This window comes from Protomyctophum parallelum (genome assembly GCF_964188405.1).
Source record: "Protomyctophum parallelum genome assembly, chromosome: 10".
NCBI lineage: Eukaryota > Metazoa > Chordata > Actinopteri > Myctophiformes > Myctophidae > Protomyctophum > Protomyctophum parallelum.
Genome location: NC_139704.1, coordinates 35,195,020 through 35,211,745, shown reverse-complemented (window position 1 = coordinate 35,211,745; position 16,726 = coordinate 35,195,020). Strand labels below are relative to the sequence as shown.

Here is a 16,726-nt window from a genome sequence, read left to right as displayed (position 1 = left end):
ATGAACCCATTCTGACCTGAGATCAGATTCTAAAAAATGTCAGTCGTTCTTTGATTTTTCAAAAATAGCAGACCTTACAAGCTCGTAGCGCGCCACTCGGTGGCGCGCTATGAGCTTGTAGATCTGCTATTTTTCAATAGCTAAAGCACGACATGATGCTAACACCAAAATGGGTTCCCATTCAGAATGGGCTAGTACATAGAGCTGTGCAGATTTGGACGCGTTAGAAATACAGTGCACAAACAGCAGCGGTTAATGTATCTAGACGAATCCACGGTGAGGTGCCCCGTAGGCCAGCTGTAGGCAATCAGCGCTGCGGTGTCGAGCTGCGCTAAATGTGACGCCACACAGTACTGATTGCCTACAGCTGGGCTTCAGGGCATACCGTGCCGTGGGTCTGTAGTGGCACACGTTTCAAATCCTCCGTGATACTTTAATTCTGAGCATGTACAAATGTGACCAAATTTGACTAGGAGACTGCCATTGGATTTCTTTTTCATTTTCATTTTTTTCATTTCATATCAAAGCAGGGAATCATAGCTTCAAATTGACATATTGGTTGTTCAGTTTGACGGACCAGTTTTGGAGATATGGCTTATATAGAGTGATGTCTTGCAGAGAAACAGTGAGTTGAGAAAACAGGCTTGAAAGGTTCACTTCTGTGGTCTCTAACATTACACCTAGCTACATGTTTAAGCATTTATTTCATATTTACATGTCGATTTCAGCTTTGACAACTATTTCAGACATGCTCTAGTATGTGAGAGTCTGCCTGTGCTATTAACTCATTTCTGGTGAAAAGCTGGAATGTGCGCGATGGCAGTCTCTGAGTCAAATCTGGTCACAAATGGATAAAGTAACACTGTATGACGTTTTCACCGCACAAGACGATTGTAAACCGCAAGTATGAAACTATGAACTGTATCTGAATGGCAGCCTCAGCCGTTTGCTCTGCATTGTGGGACGACGGCGACGAGGGGTGACAGGCAGCAGCGGTGGTGCAGGCGCTGAGAATGAGTGACGTTAAACAGTCGCCTCGTTAGCTCATTAGCGGGTTAATTACACATGTTAACGAAACTGGTTAGCCAGGTGCAGACAGATGATGCTCCCATAAATGGTTAATTAAGGGGAGCTGTGAGTAAACGTGGGCATGCCCCTCTAGACGTCTGAGGAACACATCATCAATGTCTTGCCGACGCCGCCGGCGGGCGAAAGCTGATGCAATCACCTTTGGTGCGTTTCGACGTCCTTCTCATACTGTATGATGAAAGGATATGAATGTTTCTGTAACATTTTGTCAGCCGACGCATTTAAAACAACAAACTGAACAGAGCGGAGCGCCGGAGTCCTGCCGTCACTCGCTCAACCCTCCCCCCCCCCCCCCCCCCCACGGTTCATGGACGTTGTTTTCTCTATGGAGAATAACATGGGAGTCGTCTTAAAAATCGTCTTGTATAAAGCATCGTGGGTCCAAAAAGAAACAAACTGTCTCTGCGATATCGTCGGGGAGGTGTCTCTGTATCGTTTATGACAGTCAGTCCCTTGATTTACAGTCTGTAAAATGTAACGAATTCAGCAGCAGTAACATTACTAGCGTTTTCTCACAGTCAGTTGATGCTTCATATCCATTATGAGTGAAGCGGCCAGGATGATTTGCTTATTTTGAGGCGATCTAAAATCCCCCTATGGTGATTACAATGCAAATAAAAAGTACATAAAGACTCGGCGGCCTGTGCCGATATTGATGTCAGACTTCGGTGCTCTATTGCATGTTGCCTTTATAAAGACACAAATCACAATAAACTAGTGCACAGTACTGGTAATATTCTGAGAGCGTACAAATGGAACCAAATGGACCCGGAATCAACGCTCAGGATTCTACTGTGTACCATCCGTTATGTAGGCTGTACCAAAAGGACAGCTTGGACTAGGGACTTGGAGTAGGGACTAGCTTGTGTTGGATTAGATTAAGTTACCAGTAATTCATTTTTGAAGAGCATTTTAAAGAGTGCGTTTGGCACTTGCGGCATGTGCATACATTCCACAAGTCTTCTTCAGTAGACCTAGATAAAACTTTTTTTTTCTTCTTTTATCTTCAATTTTTATCCCACGATTTTGCAACCCATTATTTTCACCCAGTGTCAATTATCTAATGTAATCCTGGGCGCTACACTTCCTCTGACAACCTGGGGGGGGGGGGGGGGGCACCATGATGTCAGCGGACTGACCTCATGCTTCCTTCTATGCATGAGGAGTCCAAGCTGCTTCTTTTCACCTGACAGGGGAGAGTTTCCCCGGTTGGACGTATGCGTGGAAGAAACACGTTATTCCAACCAGTTGCTTTCCCCTCCATCAGGCGCCCCGGCTGGCCAGGGGGAGGTAGTTTAGAGACCAGGATTACTGCATGTTTTTGTGAGGGTATCTACCCTAGGGGACACGGGGAGAACATGCAAACTCCACACAGAAAGGCCCTTTCGCCAACCCCGCCTCGGGTTTGGGCACTGATGTAATCAACACGCCCCCAGCGGGAATCAAACCCAGGACCTTATGAGGCGACAGCGCTACCGACTGTGCCACCGTGCCCCTTTAGATAAAACATTCTGTAAGCCGTTTGCATAATTATACTCACAATTAATTAGCTTGATACAGCTCATCTCTAACAAGAAGTGGCATTAGACCTGTCCTACAGTATTGATCAAATAGCATTCTCTAGACATATAGATGTCTAATCATGTAGATAGATGTCTAGTTCTTCGTGTACAGTACTTTAACACCATACCGTACCTGCCCAAGCTGGTCATTTTATGGGAGAAATGACGAGGAGGGAGGGGCGTGGGAAAGGAGGTTGATCTAAGCTACCACAAGAAACACAAAGGCGAGGATCACAAAGTGTTTCTTATTTTATACTGTGATCCCTCTACAACATAGGCAGTTATGGCAGGGTGAGGTTTGGAGAAAATTCACATTGAAATTTGCACGGTGTGCACATGTGTGTGGTCAAGCATGTACAGTATCGTAGACAACATACGTACATGTTTCTGTACATAGAGTGGATGTTGTAATGGGTATATGTGATGGCTGTAATCTACACCCACATTTTACACTGGCATAGTAACATATCTTCAACAAAAAACAGTATGTTATTGCCAAAGAGCGGGCAATGAGAGGTGGGGCTTCGAATTGACTAGTTAGGGTCTGGGATGAAGTAGTAGGGTGCAAAGTACATAACATACTTGACTAGTTAGGGTCTGGGATGAAGTAGATGAAGTAGTAGGGTACAAAGTAGGTAACATACTAGTTAGGGTCTGGGATGAAGTAGATGAAGCAGTAGGGTACAAAGTAACATATACTTGTTAGGGTCTGGGGTGAAGCAGTAGGGTACAAAGTAACATATACTTGTTAGGGTCTGGGATGAAGCAGTAGGGTACAAAGTAGGCAACATACTTGCTACAGAGAAGTTGTTGAGGGGGTAGGGCAGGTCTGCGTCTTGTGGCTTCTCTTTGTATCCAACGAACGAGCCGTCTGTCTTCAAAAGGAAGTAACGCGGTCGCCAGTTCTTTATATATTCACCTGCAGGGAGTAAAGGAAAGAAAGGAAAGAAAGAAAGAAAGAAAGAAAGAAAGAAAGAAAGAAAGAAGTGAGAACATACAGTAAAGCCAACTTAAACACAGCAATGATGATGATTAATAAGGATGAAGATTGTCCTATTGAATAGTTATACGGAGGATGCTGCTGACGCTCTCATCTGTCTCTCTCTCTCTCTCTCACACACGCACACACACACACACACGCACACGCACACGCACACACCTTCCAATGTCTCCCCATGCCAGGAACATTTAGGCTATATGGGTGGGTGTCAAGGCGAAGACCCCCTCCATCCAACATGCACATGCATACACACATCTACATACATTCACACATTCACAGATAGGAGTATACACAATGCAAATGTAATGCACACTTGCAGGACAAACCACACGCAATGCGTACGTACGTATGCCAACACACATTCGTGACAGTGTAGACTAGACTCGAGAATAGGAGAGGAAGAGGTGAGGAGGTCCCAACACCTTTCGCCCCCTCTCAGACAGCGGCAACAAATAACAACATCTGTTGAACAGCTGGTGGGTTGAGTATTACCCCAGCGGCTGGCAGCAGGCTGGCACTGTGTGCTACTGCAGCTTTATCAGATGACCTGCTGCAGGATTACATGGGTGTCAAACATCGCCACGCCACAGTGGCCCACAGTGCTCACTGGAAAGAGCACGCACGCACACACACACACACACACACACACACAAATGTTGATTAACAAACACAAGCATGCACACAGGCAACCAAGTACGCACACACGCACGCACGCACGCACGCACGCACGCACACACGCACGCACGCAGTAATATCAAAGTTTGAATGTTGAAAGACTCAAACTTGAGATTCTGGCTATACTGTACACACATACAGTATACACACACTCGTACACAAACAGATGAACACACACTCGCTGTCTCACACACACACAACTGAAAGCCTGAGGTATGACCACGGCTAAGAAAGGATTTGTGCGTTTGAGTGACAAATAAAATCTTAAATATGAACCGTTTCCAACTTGGTATTTTGACATTATGCCTTCTTGTAATTTTAATTAAAAACAAAATTATAACGTAAGGGGGGAGTACATAATGTCTGATCTACAAGCTCTACGAGCTTGTAGGTCTGCTGTTTTTGAAAAATCGAAGAACGACTGACATAGAAACATATAGCTTTTTCAGAAAACTGTCAGAATGTAGAAGACATTTTTAGAATCTGATCTCATGTCAGAATATGAAGAAGCCATTCCAGCACAGATCTACCAAAATGTGCGCACCCCGCCATAATAATTATTTTTTAAACAGCAAACATGCAACACGCAACACGAACTCCCCGCCCCCCCCCCCCCTACACATCGCTCGGCAACATCTCTGATCACTTTTTCTTCTTTTTTTTTGAGAGAGAGAGGAAAATAGGCAGCGTGTGTTCTGTTTGTAACATCCACTTAAATCGTTAAGTGATAACAGGCCCCGCTCGTTAACACGCCGTGGAAAAACACACCTGCTCCGCGCTGACTGACTGACTGACTGACTGACTGACTGACTGCGGGCCCTGCCGGTAACTCTGGGTGGCGGTGGGGGGGGGGGGGGGGGTGTCAACGTTGGGAGGGGGCCGGGGGCCGGGAGGGTGTATAGCACCTGATTCAAGCCGGCACAGAGCGGGGGAAAGACAGACGCATACACACAGACAGACAGGCAGACAGGCAGACACGCAGGATGCCAAAACCATGTCAGGATCAGCAAATCGCACCTTATTACCCGCAACTCTCCCTCTCTCTCTCTCTTTGTCTGAAATTGTCTCTCTCTCTCTCTCTTTCTCTCTTCTTCCTCCCGATGGTGGGGTCAATTTGCTTTCCGTTCTTGTAAATTGCATTTCCGATTTCTATTGATTCCTTCGACCAGAAGGTGTAATTCAGCCCATGCAGGCATGTTACAGCAAGGCGCGGTTTCCACAACTATAACTTTGACGTTCTGTTGATTATATGGATCGCTCGAGGCAGTGTTACCCCGCTGCATTGTTATTACTGTTTGTTAATTAAGTATGTTTGCATTTAGCTCTTTGTAGCGTCGTAAAGTGTGAAGTGGGTGGAAGCCGAGACAATAACATGGCGTTTTGCCCAAAACAGAATTCCCTGCGCCGTGAGCCTAAGAAGCCATCACTGTGGCCTTCCTTACGTGTGTCACTGTGAAAATATCACAAAAATAAAACGTATTACGGCATACAGACCGTGTTTTAGTGGTGAGGTGTTCGTTTTCAAGTCATTTGTTTTGTTCCACTTTTGTTCCATCAATTGCGCTGCCAATTTAAATAAAAAATAAAAATCACGCCCGCGTGAACTGAGTGGTGCAACTCTCCCCCCCCCCCCCTCTCTCTCTCTCATTAGCAGGCAACAGTGCAGCACTCTCTCTCTCCCTCTCTCTCTGTTTCTGGCACAACAGCACCCCTACTGGTACTAATAGTCATACTGGTGCTCATGAACCAACACATAGGTAGGTGAACCAACACATAGGTGAACACGGACATTGCTGTTCCTTGGTTGCACCACTCAAAAAGTATTTTAATACTATTTAACAATGCCTACAGAAAACGGACCTGGGTGTGTAAATCCCAGCCGGTCTGTGGGGCGGAGTCAAGTCACCCAAGCATCAAGTTGACAAAGTCACCAAGAAATGCATAATAAATAAAAAGAAAAGTTAACAGAAACTTCAAACTCGACGCCGGGAAAGACAGATTGAGTGATGGACGACAAAATGGACGAGGATGCAAAAGACGGAAAGAGATAAAAACCGATAGAAACTATAAAAAAAAAACTGGCAGCATAGGACCGTGCTGGCCCGTTCCAAGTCCAGTCATTTCTCTGAGTCAGTTTCCTAGATGAAGTGTCCAAACCAATGGGAAAGCCTGTGGCTGGCTGCTTCGCCACTCAGCTGTCCAGTACAACTGAAAACAGTTAGGCAATCCTGCTGGCTGCTATCTGGCACGCCGGGCTGTGTGTGTGTGTGTGTGTGCGCACGCGCGCGTGTGGACACGTCTGGGGGGGGGGGGGGGGGGGGCGCGGGGGTGGGGGCAGCCAGGGGTGGCACAGACGGTGAGAGATGGACAGTTGTCCACACACACACACACACACTCGCGCGCGCAAACACACACATACACACACGGTTCCAAGCAAACATGCACACACGTCACACACACACACATACACTTACACCCACTAACACAATTCTAATTTGCCCGTTCCAATTTCTCCAACTGATCCAATGGTGTTCTGTCAAACTATCCCATCTTGGCCCTGGCTGTAATGAGTCCACAGCGCTCTCTCCCACTCTAGGCAGCTTGTCTGGGGAGCCACATGCCTCTAGTTTGGACTGCTGGAGAGAACCGAACAGCCGGTCTCCTGCCCACACCATCTCTTGCAGACCTCGATCCTCGCCACACAGTTTCATTCCGTTTTTTTTTTTCCCACAACACGCACACACACACACAATCTCACTTTTTTTTCCCTTAAGGCCAATTAGGACACTACAATATAAACTGCTTTAAGATGACAGGAGTCTCTGCCGTGTCTTGTCTCACAACTTGATGTGATTAAGCTAGCGACATCTTAAAGAGCACACACCGGGGGGAGGGCGGTTTTTTGGGAGATGGGGATTTGCGGGGGGGAATTAAGAGGAAATGCACCGTGAAATATATATATTTTAAGATCTCTGGACTGATATGTTGTCACCCCCCACAAGCTGTGCAGTCACATACATTTTGCAATCTTTCACATTTCACTTTTTTTCCTGTGCTTTGATTTTCAGTTTAATTATACCCGAATTTTGCTATACGTGGCATGTTTATGCCTCCTGGCTGTCGCACGTGCATTTTGCACATTGGTATTGTTGTTTGCACATTGGTATTGTTGTTTGCACATTGGTATTGTTGTATGCCAGAGACCTTTCTATTGTTTTGATGTTTTTCAACACCTTTCAGCCCATATTCCAGAGTAATTTACAGAAAGTAAAATCCTGTGTTCATTCAACTCATTTAATCCTGTGTTCCCGCACTTCCTGGTGTAATTCCCCGGACTGGCAGGTATAAGCCTGGGTAGGGGAAGTGAAAAGTCACCTCGATTAGTTGAATAATCGTCTAATCGTCTTATTTGACTACCAAGATCTCCCAAGAACAGATTCCGAGCTGCGCTGCTGAATCTGTTGGCAAGGGCATTCAGAACGCGTGTACATTGTTGTTAGTGGGAATGAAGCGCCCAAGAGGAGGGCTGAGAGCAGATCAAACGGGCCAACATTCTATAATATATATATATATTTTTTTTTTATTTTTTTATGCGAGTTAAATGGTTCAATCGATAAATGAATACTGAGGATTATTACTGTGCAATGAGCTCTGTGTCATGACATGCTCAAGGATACATTGACAGGATTAACTTTCTATTATGCTTTATGCAATAAAAAATGAATAAAAACTGACTATGGCCCTGGTCAGAAGTTCGGCAGCTAGGACTAGGTGCCACTGTCAATGCAAGTGCATGAGGCTACCATGTCGAACTGCAGGTAGCCCCAACAACAATTAAATACAAAGGTAATTTACAGGTTTTGGGCAGGAATGTTTTTGGCTGGTGCCATTTTCAACGTACCCTAAACTTGTGCCATAAGGCTCTGGGAATGGGCTTCTGGAGCGTCTTGGAGGAGTACATGTTGTTGGCACATTGTGCCGTTTGCAGCTTGCAGCATTAGCATTCAGAGGCAGAGCTGAATCAGCTGTGACTGCTCCCGTTCCAGGCTATCTGATTGGACAATTACAACAGCACACTGACTAACTGTCACTCAATTAGCGGGCTGATTAACTGTTCATTTGAGGATGGAGGGGCAAAGAACGCGTGTGTGCGAGCGTGTGTGTGTGTGTGTATGTTTGTGAGTGAGAGAGAGAGAAACTGAGTGAGAAACACAGAAAGGCACAACTTTTCAAAAACTCAGATGAACTTTCCACTGTCTTTATCATTGTACCTCATTGTCTCACTGAACTTCAAGACAGACAACAACCGCATCCCCCCCCCCCCCCCATTCCCTGGAACCCCAACGTTGCCCGAGGAGGAAAGCTGTGACAACCGATAAATAACTAACTAAATAACTATGTGCACTCACCAGCCATTTGTTAATCAACCCGAACAGGGATTTAATGTAATGCTTTGGCTGGGGCTGGAGCTGATTTGCAGATGGCTTAAAGACGGGGCTGTGAGGCATGGGTCCCTGCAAGCTGGAAGGGGGGGGGGGGGGGGGGGGGGGGGTTCTGCACGTTCCAGCACAACACACACACACACACACACAGTCCACCAGCACAGGGTGGGTAGGGCTCTCTCTGGATGTGCCCACCACTGACAAACAAGAGTGCGCCGCGCACGCACAGACACACACACACGCAGGGAACTGGGAAGTGTTGTAGGTGGCCAAGGAAGGAAGGAAGGAAGGAAAGGAAAGGGAATTCATAAAGCTAGGCAGCTGCAGCATGTTAGTTAACTTGGCTGTAATGGAGCACCATACAATATTTTTAACCAACTGACTGGATTACCTAACCGTTAGGTTAGGTAACTGGCCAGGTAATTAGGTCCTAAACCGCATGTATGTATGTCTGACTGCCTAAAACTAGACTGAGTGTCTCACTGACTGACACAGGGGCGCAAATAGGTGGGGGATGGTGGGGGTCAAGTCCCATGTTTTTTTTTATTAGATTTTCTCAGTTCTCATAGTAGTTACTGCCATTCAGGATGGAAAATGAAATCCTTTTGGATTTGCGGAGAGGTAGTTTCATGAGGGGCTAGTGTGAAGTACTTGATATAAACAGAAAACGTTCAGTTGGACACACACAAGCATCTAAAGACAGATACTCTACAGCTGCCTTCATTTCAGCTGATTTCAGTGCCTGTCGGTCTGGCAGGCACTTAACGAATGATCGTCTGTGTGTGTGTGTGTGTGTGTGTGTGTGTGTGTGTGTGTGCACGTGTGCACGCGTGCGTGTGTGAGAGAGGGGCAGAGAAGAGTGGCTTTGCTCAACTTGATTTATACTTCTATTGTCCACTCTGAAGGTACATGTTCGATATATCACGCAGCCTTACTGTAATAATCGATTTTCGATTATGACATTATTATTTATTATTGATTGATTGATTATTATTAAAATCGATTTTGGAGACTCCCGTGATTAATCGGAAAATCGATAAACATGCTAGTCTAGGTGCTCTGATAGATGCTTTGCAAATAATAGGTGGGCCAAAACAGGCCAAACCCTCTCCTCTCTGAAAACTGCCCAGGAACTAATGTTGTACATTTTATATGGAATAGGCTACTTACAGTTGGACATACAGTGAGTTTTGACCATGAGCTGCTGATGATGTGTAAACCTTTACGCTTTGAGACACATGGGAGGAGAAATCACAGCCAGGTAATTCATAATAATAATAATAGGGTTATGGGTAGCGTGGAGGCACTGGTACAACCTCTCTTTAGTCCGACCCCAAACCCTGACCATAATCCCACGTTTTGGGGGGTTGGAACCCCCCACCACTGGACTGACACACTGACCTATAGCGACTGACTATAACTGAATGTGTCACTGACTGACTGACTGACTGACAACAGTCATATACTGTAGGCTTATCTTTTTATAATGTATCTTCCCAAATCTGTCTTTCTCTGTGATGGCTTCTGGCTAATGTCTGGATAACAAGCAAACAATTACTCTGCACCATGCCTTAATAGAGACCAGTCACTGTGTTGTTGTGCAACATGCCGGGCAGTGTGTCCCCGTCTGACATTATTTCCCTGCAGCTGTAGACTCTAGTGAACCAGACTGGGGTCAAAGCCATGGGGGAAACAATAGACCTTTTACATGAACAACATGGACAACATACTTGGGCTTTGACTTAATAGTGTTAGCACATACACTTCTCCCCATAACCAACCTTCTGTCGCCCTCGACTCATTAAACGATGACATCACCCAGTTTCAACCTAGAAATTATTATTTATTATTAGCGTATAGAAACTCTTGTCACTACAGTGGTATGGTTTTTCTCCGGTATGCAAACGCTGTCTGTAGATTACGTGACACACTGAAACTCTTGTCACACTGTTTACAGTGGTAAGGTTTTTCTCCAGTATGGATACGCTGGTGTGACTCCAGGTGATCTAAACCTACTGAAACTCTCGTCACACTGTTTGCAGGCATAGATTATTTCCTGTGTAACTCAGCTGTTTTTATGTCTCCCGCCTGAGCAACGTTCTTGGTATAGACTGTTGGTGAATATAGGCGAAAGCAAAAAAAAAGAGATTAGGTGTCTTTCCTTTACTGAATGCATCTTTGGTTGAGTACATTACTACATTGTGACAATACATTTCACCCAGGCGTTATCCTCTATTGCCTTTCCTCTTGCCAGTAAAACCTACATGAGTAGGTAAATAGATGCATAAATGCATTATATGCATTATCGATGTCTGCGCCAATTCCGTTCTCAACTTCTGAGCACAGGATATCTGTCACTTATATATATATATACAGTATAATGGGTGTCTCCTGTGGCACACCCGCTATGCGATGCTCATCCCGTCCCCTTCGGGGATATGAGCACCCACAGTATTTGTACAGCGATATGTCCCCTTCTCTGTCCTCTGTCCCGTCTTTGGTAAGTTTGCGCTCTTCTCCCCCCTCTCTCCTAACCTGACTCGGCCAGCTGGCGGCAGCAGTGAGTTCCTCCTCCTGCTCCCATCTGGTCTCTCTCGGGCAGAGACGACGCGCTCCGAACAGAATCTGATCGGAGCGATATGCGGCCGCTAGAGGCGGGATCAACGCGAGACTGGTGGTGACGTATTGTATAGCTGTGTCACAGCGCAAATGTAAACACAAGCTAACAAGACTATACACAACTCGAAATTATTATGGAGATATCAGATTTTTGTCCTGCTGCTTCCGGTTCATCGTTTCTGCTTGAGAGAGACCAGATCAAGGTAGGAGTCAGGAGCTTGTGAACTCAATACTGCCGCAATCTGGCGGAGTCAGGTAACCTCTCGCCCACTTATAGATGAATCCACAGAGGGGTTGTACCATTAAGCTGATTAGCTACACCTGGCCCACAGGGCACTGCTCCATGAGAAGAATCCATATCCGGAAAAAAAGGGCATAGTTCGGCACCAAAGCCGTAGTGAGATATTGACCTTGTGGCCCTGGGTGCGTTTTCGCATTTTTTATTCACTAATAAATTCATTATGAATCATTAATGTGTTAAATTTAAAAAAGGGCTTCGTTACGCCCTCCATATAATTATGGTCAATGCCTGTGTGAAAAGTGGGAGTGATTGGTGCAGGCGGTGAGGAGCTACGGCAGTGACAGTGACACACAGACATTCAGACAGACAGACATTGACTGAATTATAGTATGATGATGATGATGATTATTAGTTATAGTCTCCCCCTATATCTGCCACTTATAGTATATAACGGACCGGGTGTCCCCTTCGGCACACCCATTATGCTATCTGCTCATACAGCATAACGGATTTCCAACCCTGACAAACGTGCTATATGCGCTGCTCAGCCAATCACAGTGCAGAATGGCAGACCTTCCAGCCAATCACAACGGCCCCATCCCTTTCTTCTGCCGTCATCAATTTCGGCACCATACATGGTCATTCTTGCGGTCGCTATACTAAAACATTATTAGTTATTAAGATGGCATTGAAATCAGTTCAACCAATTAAACCCTATATAGACATCGGCTATTTGAAAATATAGCAAATACCAGTTCAGTGGATCAGTTTTGTTTTATTTTTTGAATATTTCTCTGAAATATTTTAACGTCACAAATATTGTATTGTATATTGTCCTATAGGCTCAAAATATTTTCATACGGGGGTCCGCAGCCGAACACATTAACCCATTTTGGGGCGGGAACCCCTTTTGGTGTTTTAAACATTACGTTATAATTTAGCTATTGAAAAATAGCAGACCTACAAGCTCATAGCGCGCCACCGAGTGTCGCGCTACGAGCTTGTAGGTCTGCTGTAAAAATGTGGCACAAATCTTTGAATATATATTCTTTGAAAGTGAATGTTTTTAACTCGGGTCTAAACGGGATAAATTGGGGGTACTTATATGAAAAGGTTTTGAGAAGCACTGAGCTACACATCAGCCAGGTGACCAAAAGGCATGGAAGGAAAGGAGGGAGAAGGGATGGAAGGAGGGAGGCTGCTGTGGGTGGGGGGATAAAGGAGTGAGACCAGGGGGATGAGGAGGAGGAGGAGGAGGGACGGGGGCAGGGGGGTTAAGGTGCTTGGGGAGGAGACATCTGTCTGAAAGTCTGTCCATTAGTGGGAGCTAGCTAAGAAAAGCTTCCATTTATACACTGCAGAATGCTCGCACGCACGCACGCACGCACGGCACGGCACGCATGCACACTCACACGCTCACTGTAGGTAAGCCGAAAATGCCGCTGCAATAGAAGGAACCAGAAACAGATAGAACAACAATCGTTTGTGTGTGTGTGTGTGTGCGTGTGTCTGTGTGTGTGTGTGTGTGTGTGTGCGTGTGTGTGTGTGTGTGCGTGACCCCAGCCCCAGCAGTTCTAACTCTAGCCAGACATCTTAAGACTACTCAAAGCTAATCCACTTACACTGCATTAGTCTCATTACCGCACTGGAACTGGGCTGGTGTTTGTGTGTGTGTGTGTGTGTGTGTGTGTGTGTGTGTGTGTGTGTGTGTGTGTGTGTGTGTGTGTGTGTGTGTGTGTGTGTGTGTGTGTGTGTGTGTGTGTGTGCAACAAGGGTGGCACTCTTGGTGGTACTTGGGGTAGGTACTTGATTGTTTACTCCTGCTTGCTGTGTGTGTGTGTGTGTGTGTGTGTGTGTGTGTGTGTGTGTGTGTGTGTGTGTGTGTGTGTGTGTGTGTGTGTGTGTGTGTGTGTGTGTGTGTGTGTGTGTGTGTGTGTGTGTGGCGCTGCATGTGAGTGAGTGAGTGAGTGAGTGAGTGTATTCCTGTGCTGTGTGAGTGTCTATTTTGTGAATTAGCCTCTCTATTTGTGAGAAATCTTGACATGTACGTATTATTTATTTTACTGTATTTCTATTATGACCTTTTGGATCTGAGGTTGGTTGTTGTTGGGGTGGGGCTTATATCTCTTTGACTCCGTGGTAAAAAAAAGAAATTATGGACACAATCAAATTCGACACAATCAAATTCGAATGCACAGGCCAGCCAGATTGACTGGTAGTGGCGGGTACCTCCTTCGGGCCCTTGGAGATTTCACCCAGCCAGGTGCCGAGTCTCCTGATGTGCTTAACACACACACACACACACACACACACACACACAGTCTCCTGGTGCCACTATATAAGCTTCCCCAGCTGGTACAGAAGGAGGCCGGCCCATGTCTTGGGTGATAGAACTGGAGCGCGTTCACACAAACAAAAACACAAAAACAGCTATACACGCATCTGTACACCCGTGTGCAGAACAGATGCAAAGCCTTTCCTCATGCAGAGTTGTACAACAACAACATTGTCCTGCTCTTACATCAGATTCAACAGACGTTGCAACCTCATTCAAATACATTCATTCAACCCAATACATATTTTCTACACCCTGCACTCAGGAACCTGAATGTCACACTGTACTAGAAGACTTGATGTACAACCGTGCCTGATCTGTCTCGCAGTACCTACGTGGGCCAGTAGATGGCGGTGGCTCCCTGAGGCAGACAGGCCTCTGCTGTGAGACTGACATCAGAGTTGCCGAGTGACAGATTGATGGGCGCGCTTGCACGCACGCACGACACACACACACACACACACACACACACACACACACACACACACACACACACACACACACACACACACACACACACACACACACCAAGACGCCTTTTCTCCTAATCCCCCCATCAGCTCTCTGGGTCAGAGGGGGGGTGTGTGTGTGTGTGTGTGTGTGTGTGTGTGTGTGTGTGTGTGTGTGTGTGTGTGTGTGTGTGTGTGTGTGTGTGTGTGTGTGTGTGTGTGTGTGTGCGCGTGTGCGTGTGCGTGCGTGTGCGTCAGCTGGCATGAGTATAGGTGATTTGTTTACACATACACCTATAGTTTCTAAGTGTGTGTTGTGTGCAAGGTGTGTGTGGATGGATGATGTCAGCCGGTGAGAGTGCGTGCAATGGCGATTTGTTTATCAACTGTAGACACTGTGCTTAAGACTGTGTGTGTGTGTGTGTGTGTGTGTGTGTGTGTGTGTGTGTGTGTGTGTGTGTGTTTGGGGAGTCAACAGAGGGGTTGCCTCCTAAACAACCTGGGGATTAACATGGTGTTAGCATCTTAGCATCTTAGCTGGAGAGCTGCTGCCCAACACCACCTGTGCCAGACATGAGCCCCCCCCCCAACACACACACACACACACACACACACACACACACACACACACACAATAACACACGCATGCAAACACAAGGTCACTTGGTTACATCAACTCCAGGCTTATTGTCTGCCTTCATTATCGTAACTCTGACCTTACTGTCCCTTTAATTTCTGCACACGTTTAAATTCCACTGTGTAATGACGGTCCTCGAGTTGTGTCCAAAACTGTTACTTTTCTAAATTCAATTAAAACAAAAAATTGCAAATATACTTACTACATCTACTGTACAAGCTCAAAACGTGTCGCCTTATGCCATGTTTTGAGCCTGTAGATCGGCTAACACAAAAAGTAAAAGAATATGGAGATGAGAGGTTTCTGTCCGACAGCAACAATATATATTGTTTTACAGTTTTACACACACACACACACACACACACTATGATATATAGGATATGAAATTACATTAAATGTCATAGTCGGCCCAGGCCGTAGCGTAACGGTCTGGGCACCGGACTGGTAATCCAGTCGCAGTGTGCCGCGGGTTCGACTCCCGGACCCGACACGGCCTTTACTGCATGTCATCCCCCATCTCTCTCCCGTTTCCTGTCAGCCTACTGTCTGTCCCTTCAAAAATCAATAAAAGGCGTAAGCCGCAAAAAAATATCTTAAAAAAAAAAAAAAAAATGTCATAGTCAAAGATGTAAGAAAATGCAACAAATCAAGTCAGAAATAACATTCTTCATGCCATCAAGATAGCACACAAACACAGAAACGCATCAATTAAACTCAATCAAACTAATCGATTAATCAATTGATTATAATCTAATAGATTTGTAAATGAAATCTCACAACAAGCTCACAAAAGGTACCATGCATTTCATATAATATGGTTAAACGGATTCATCTATGTAAAAAAAGAAATAAGAAAGAAAAAAGTCATTTTTTTGTAAATAATTATCGCTACAAAAATAATCCAGTATTGTCCATAATGTTTGGCAGGTATAGGCTTACAGTGTGAGGGTCACAGGGTTACCAACATTAGAGGGTCTTACTCAGGTCACTGAATAGGATAGAGACCTTGATTCCAATGTACTGGCAAGTACACCTGCACGCGCACGCACACAGTGTAGTGTACGTACACGTACACACACACGCACACGCACACCCACACGCACGCACACACTCACAGTCACACACACACACAGGAGAAAATGTCTAAATTGCTGAGAACAAAAAAAAAAACTGAGATCAAAAGCCCAGCGAGGTTAGGAATGCCACGTTACTTGTGTTCAGTGTGTGACAGAGAGGTGCTCGTCGTTCAGAATGCACTGAGTCCAATGTGATTAGGCAAGACACACACACAGCCAATGAGCAGCCTAATCGAATTGGCCCTGATTGCAGCTATATTGCCTCTCTGCTGAATGAATGGGGGGCTGTGTTCACTGGCCCGCTTGAGTCATTCATTTGTTTTACATCGCCTCTACATTACCTTCCTGCACAGTCAAATCTACTCTGTTAACTCAGAGGGTATACACTCTCGGATAGCTAGGGCTCGGTGATTCACGGTACAGTCAGTGTGATGATAAGTACGGCGTCAGTGCACGATTTTGAAAGTAATAAAATAAAGCATAAGAAATGACAACCCGGGAAAGACACTTGTGCCAAAATATAGTATACGCAAAAAAGATTACATTTTGTCTCATATCACGATATTGATATAATAAATATATATAATACCTTACTCTCAGA

The 16,726-nt window shown here is 45.5% G+C and overlaps 1 protein-coding gene across 1 annotated transcript in view; it reads right to left on the bottom strand.

Annotated features, from left to right (window-relative positions):
- akt3a (v-akt murine thymoma viral oncogene homolog 3a) overlaps window positions 1–16,726 on the bottom strand; it is a gene marked incomplete at both ends in the record, with an annotated part of 77,524 nt that overhangs the window by 44,660 nt on the left and 16,138 nt on the right. Inside the window, one exon of the mRNA XM_083774452.1 lies at window positions 3,445–3,570. Coding sequence (XP_083630578.1) covers window positions 3,445–3,570 — 126 coding nt within the window. The remainder of the gene's footprint in view (window positions 1–3,444; window positions 3,571–16,726) is intronic.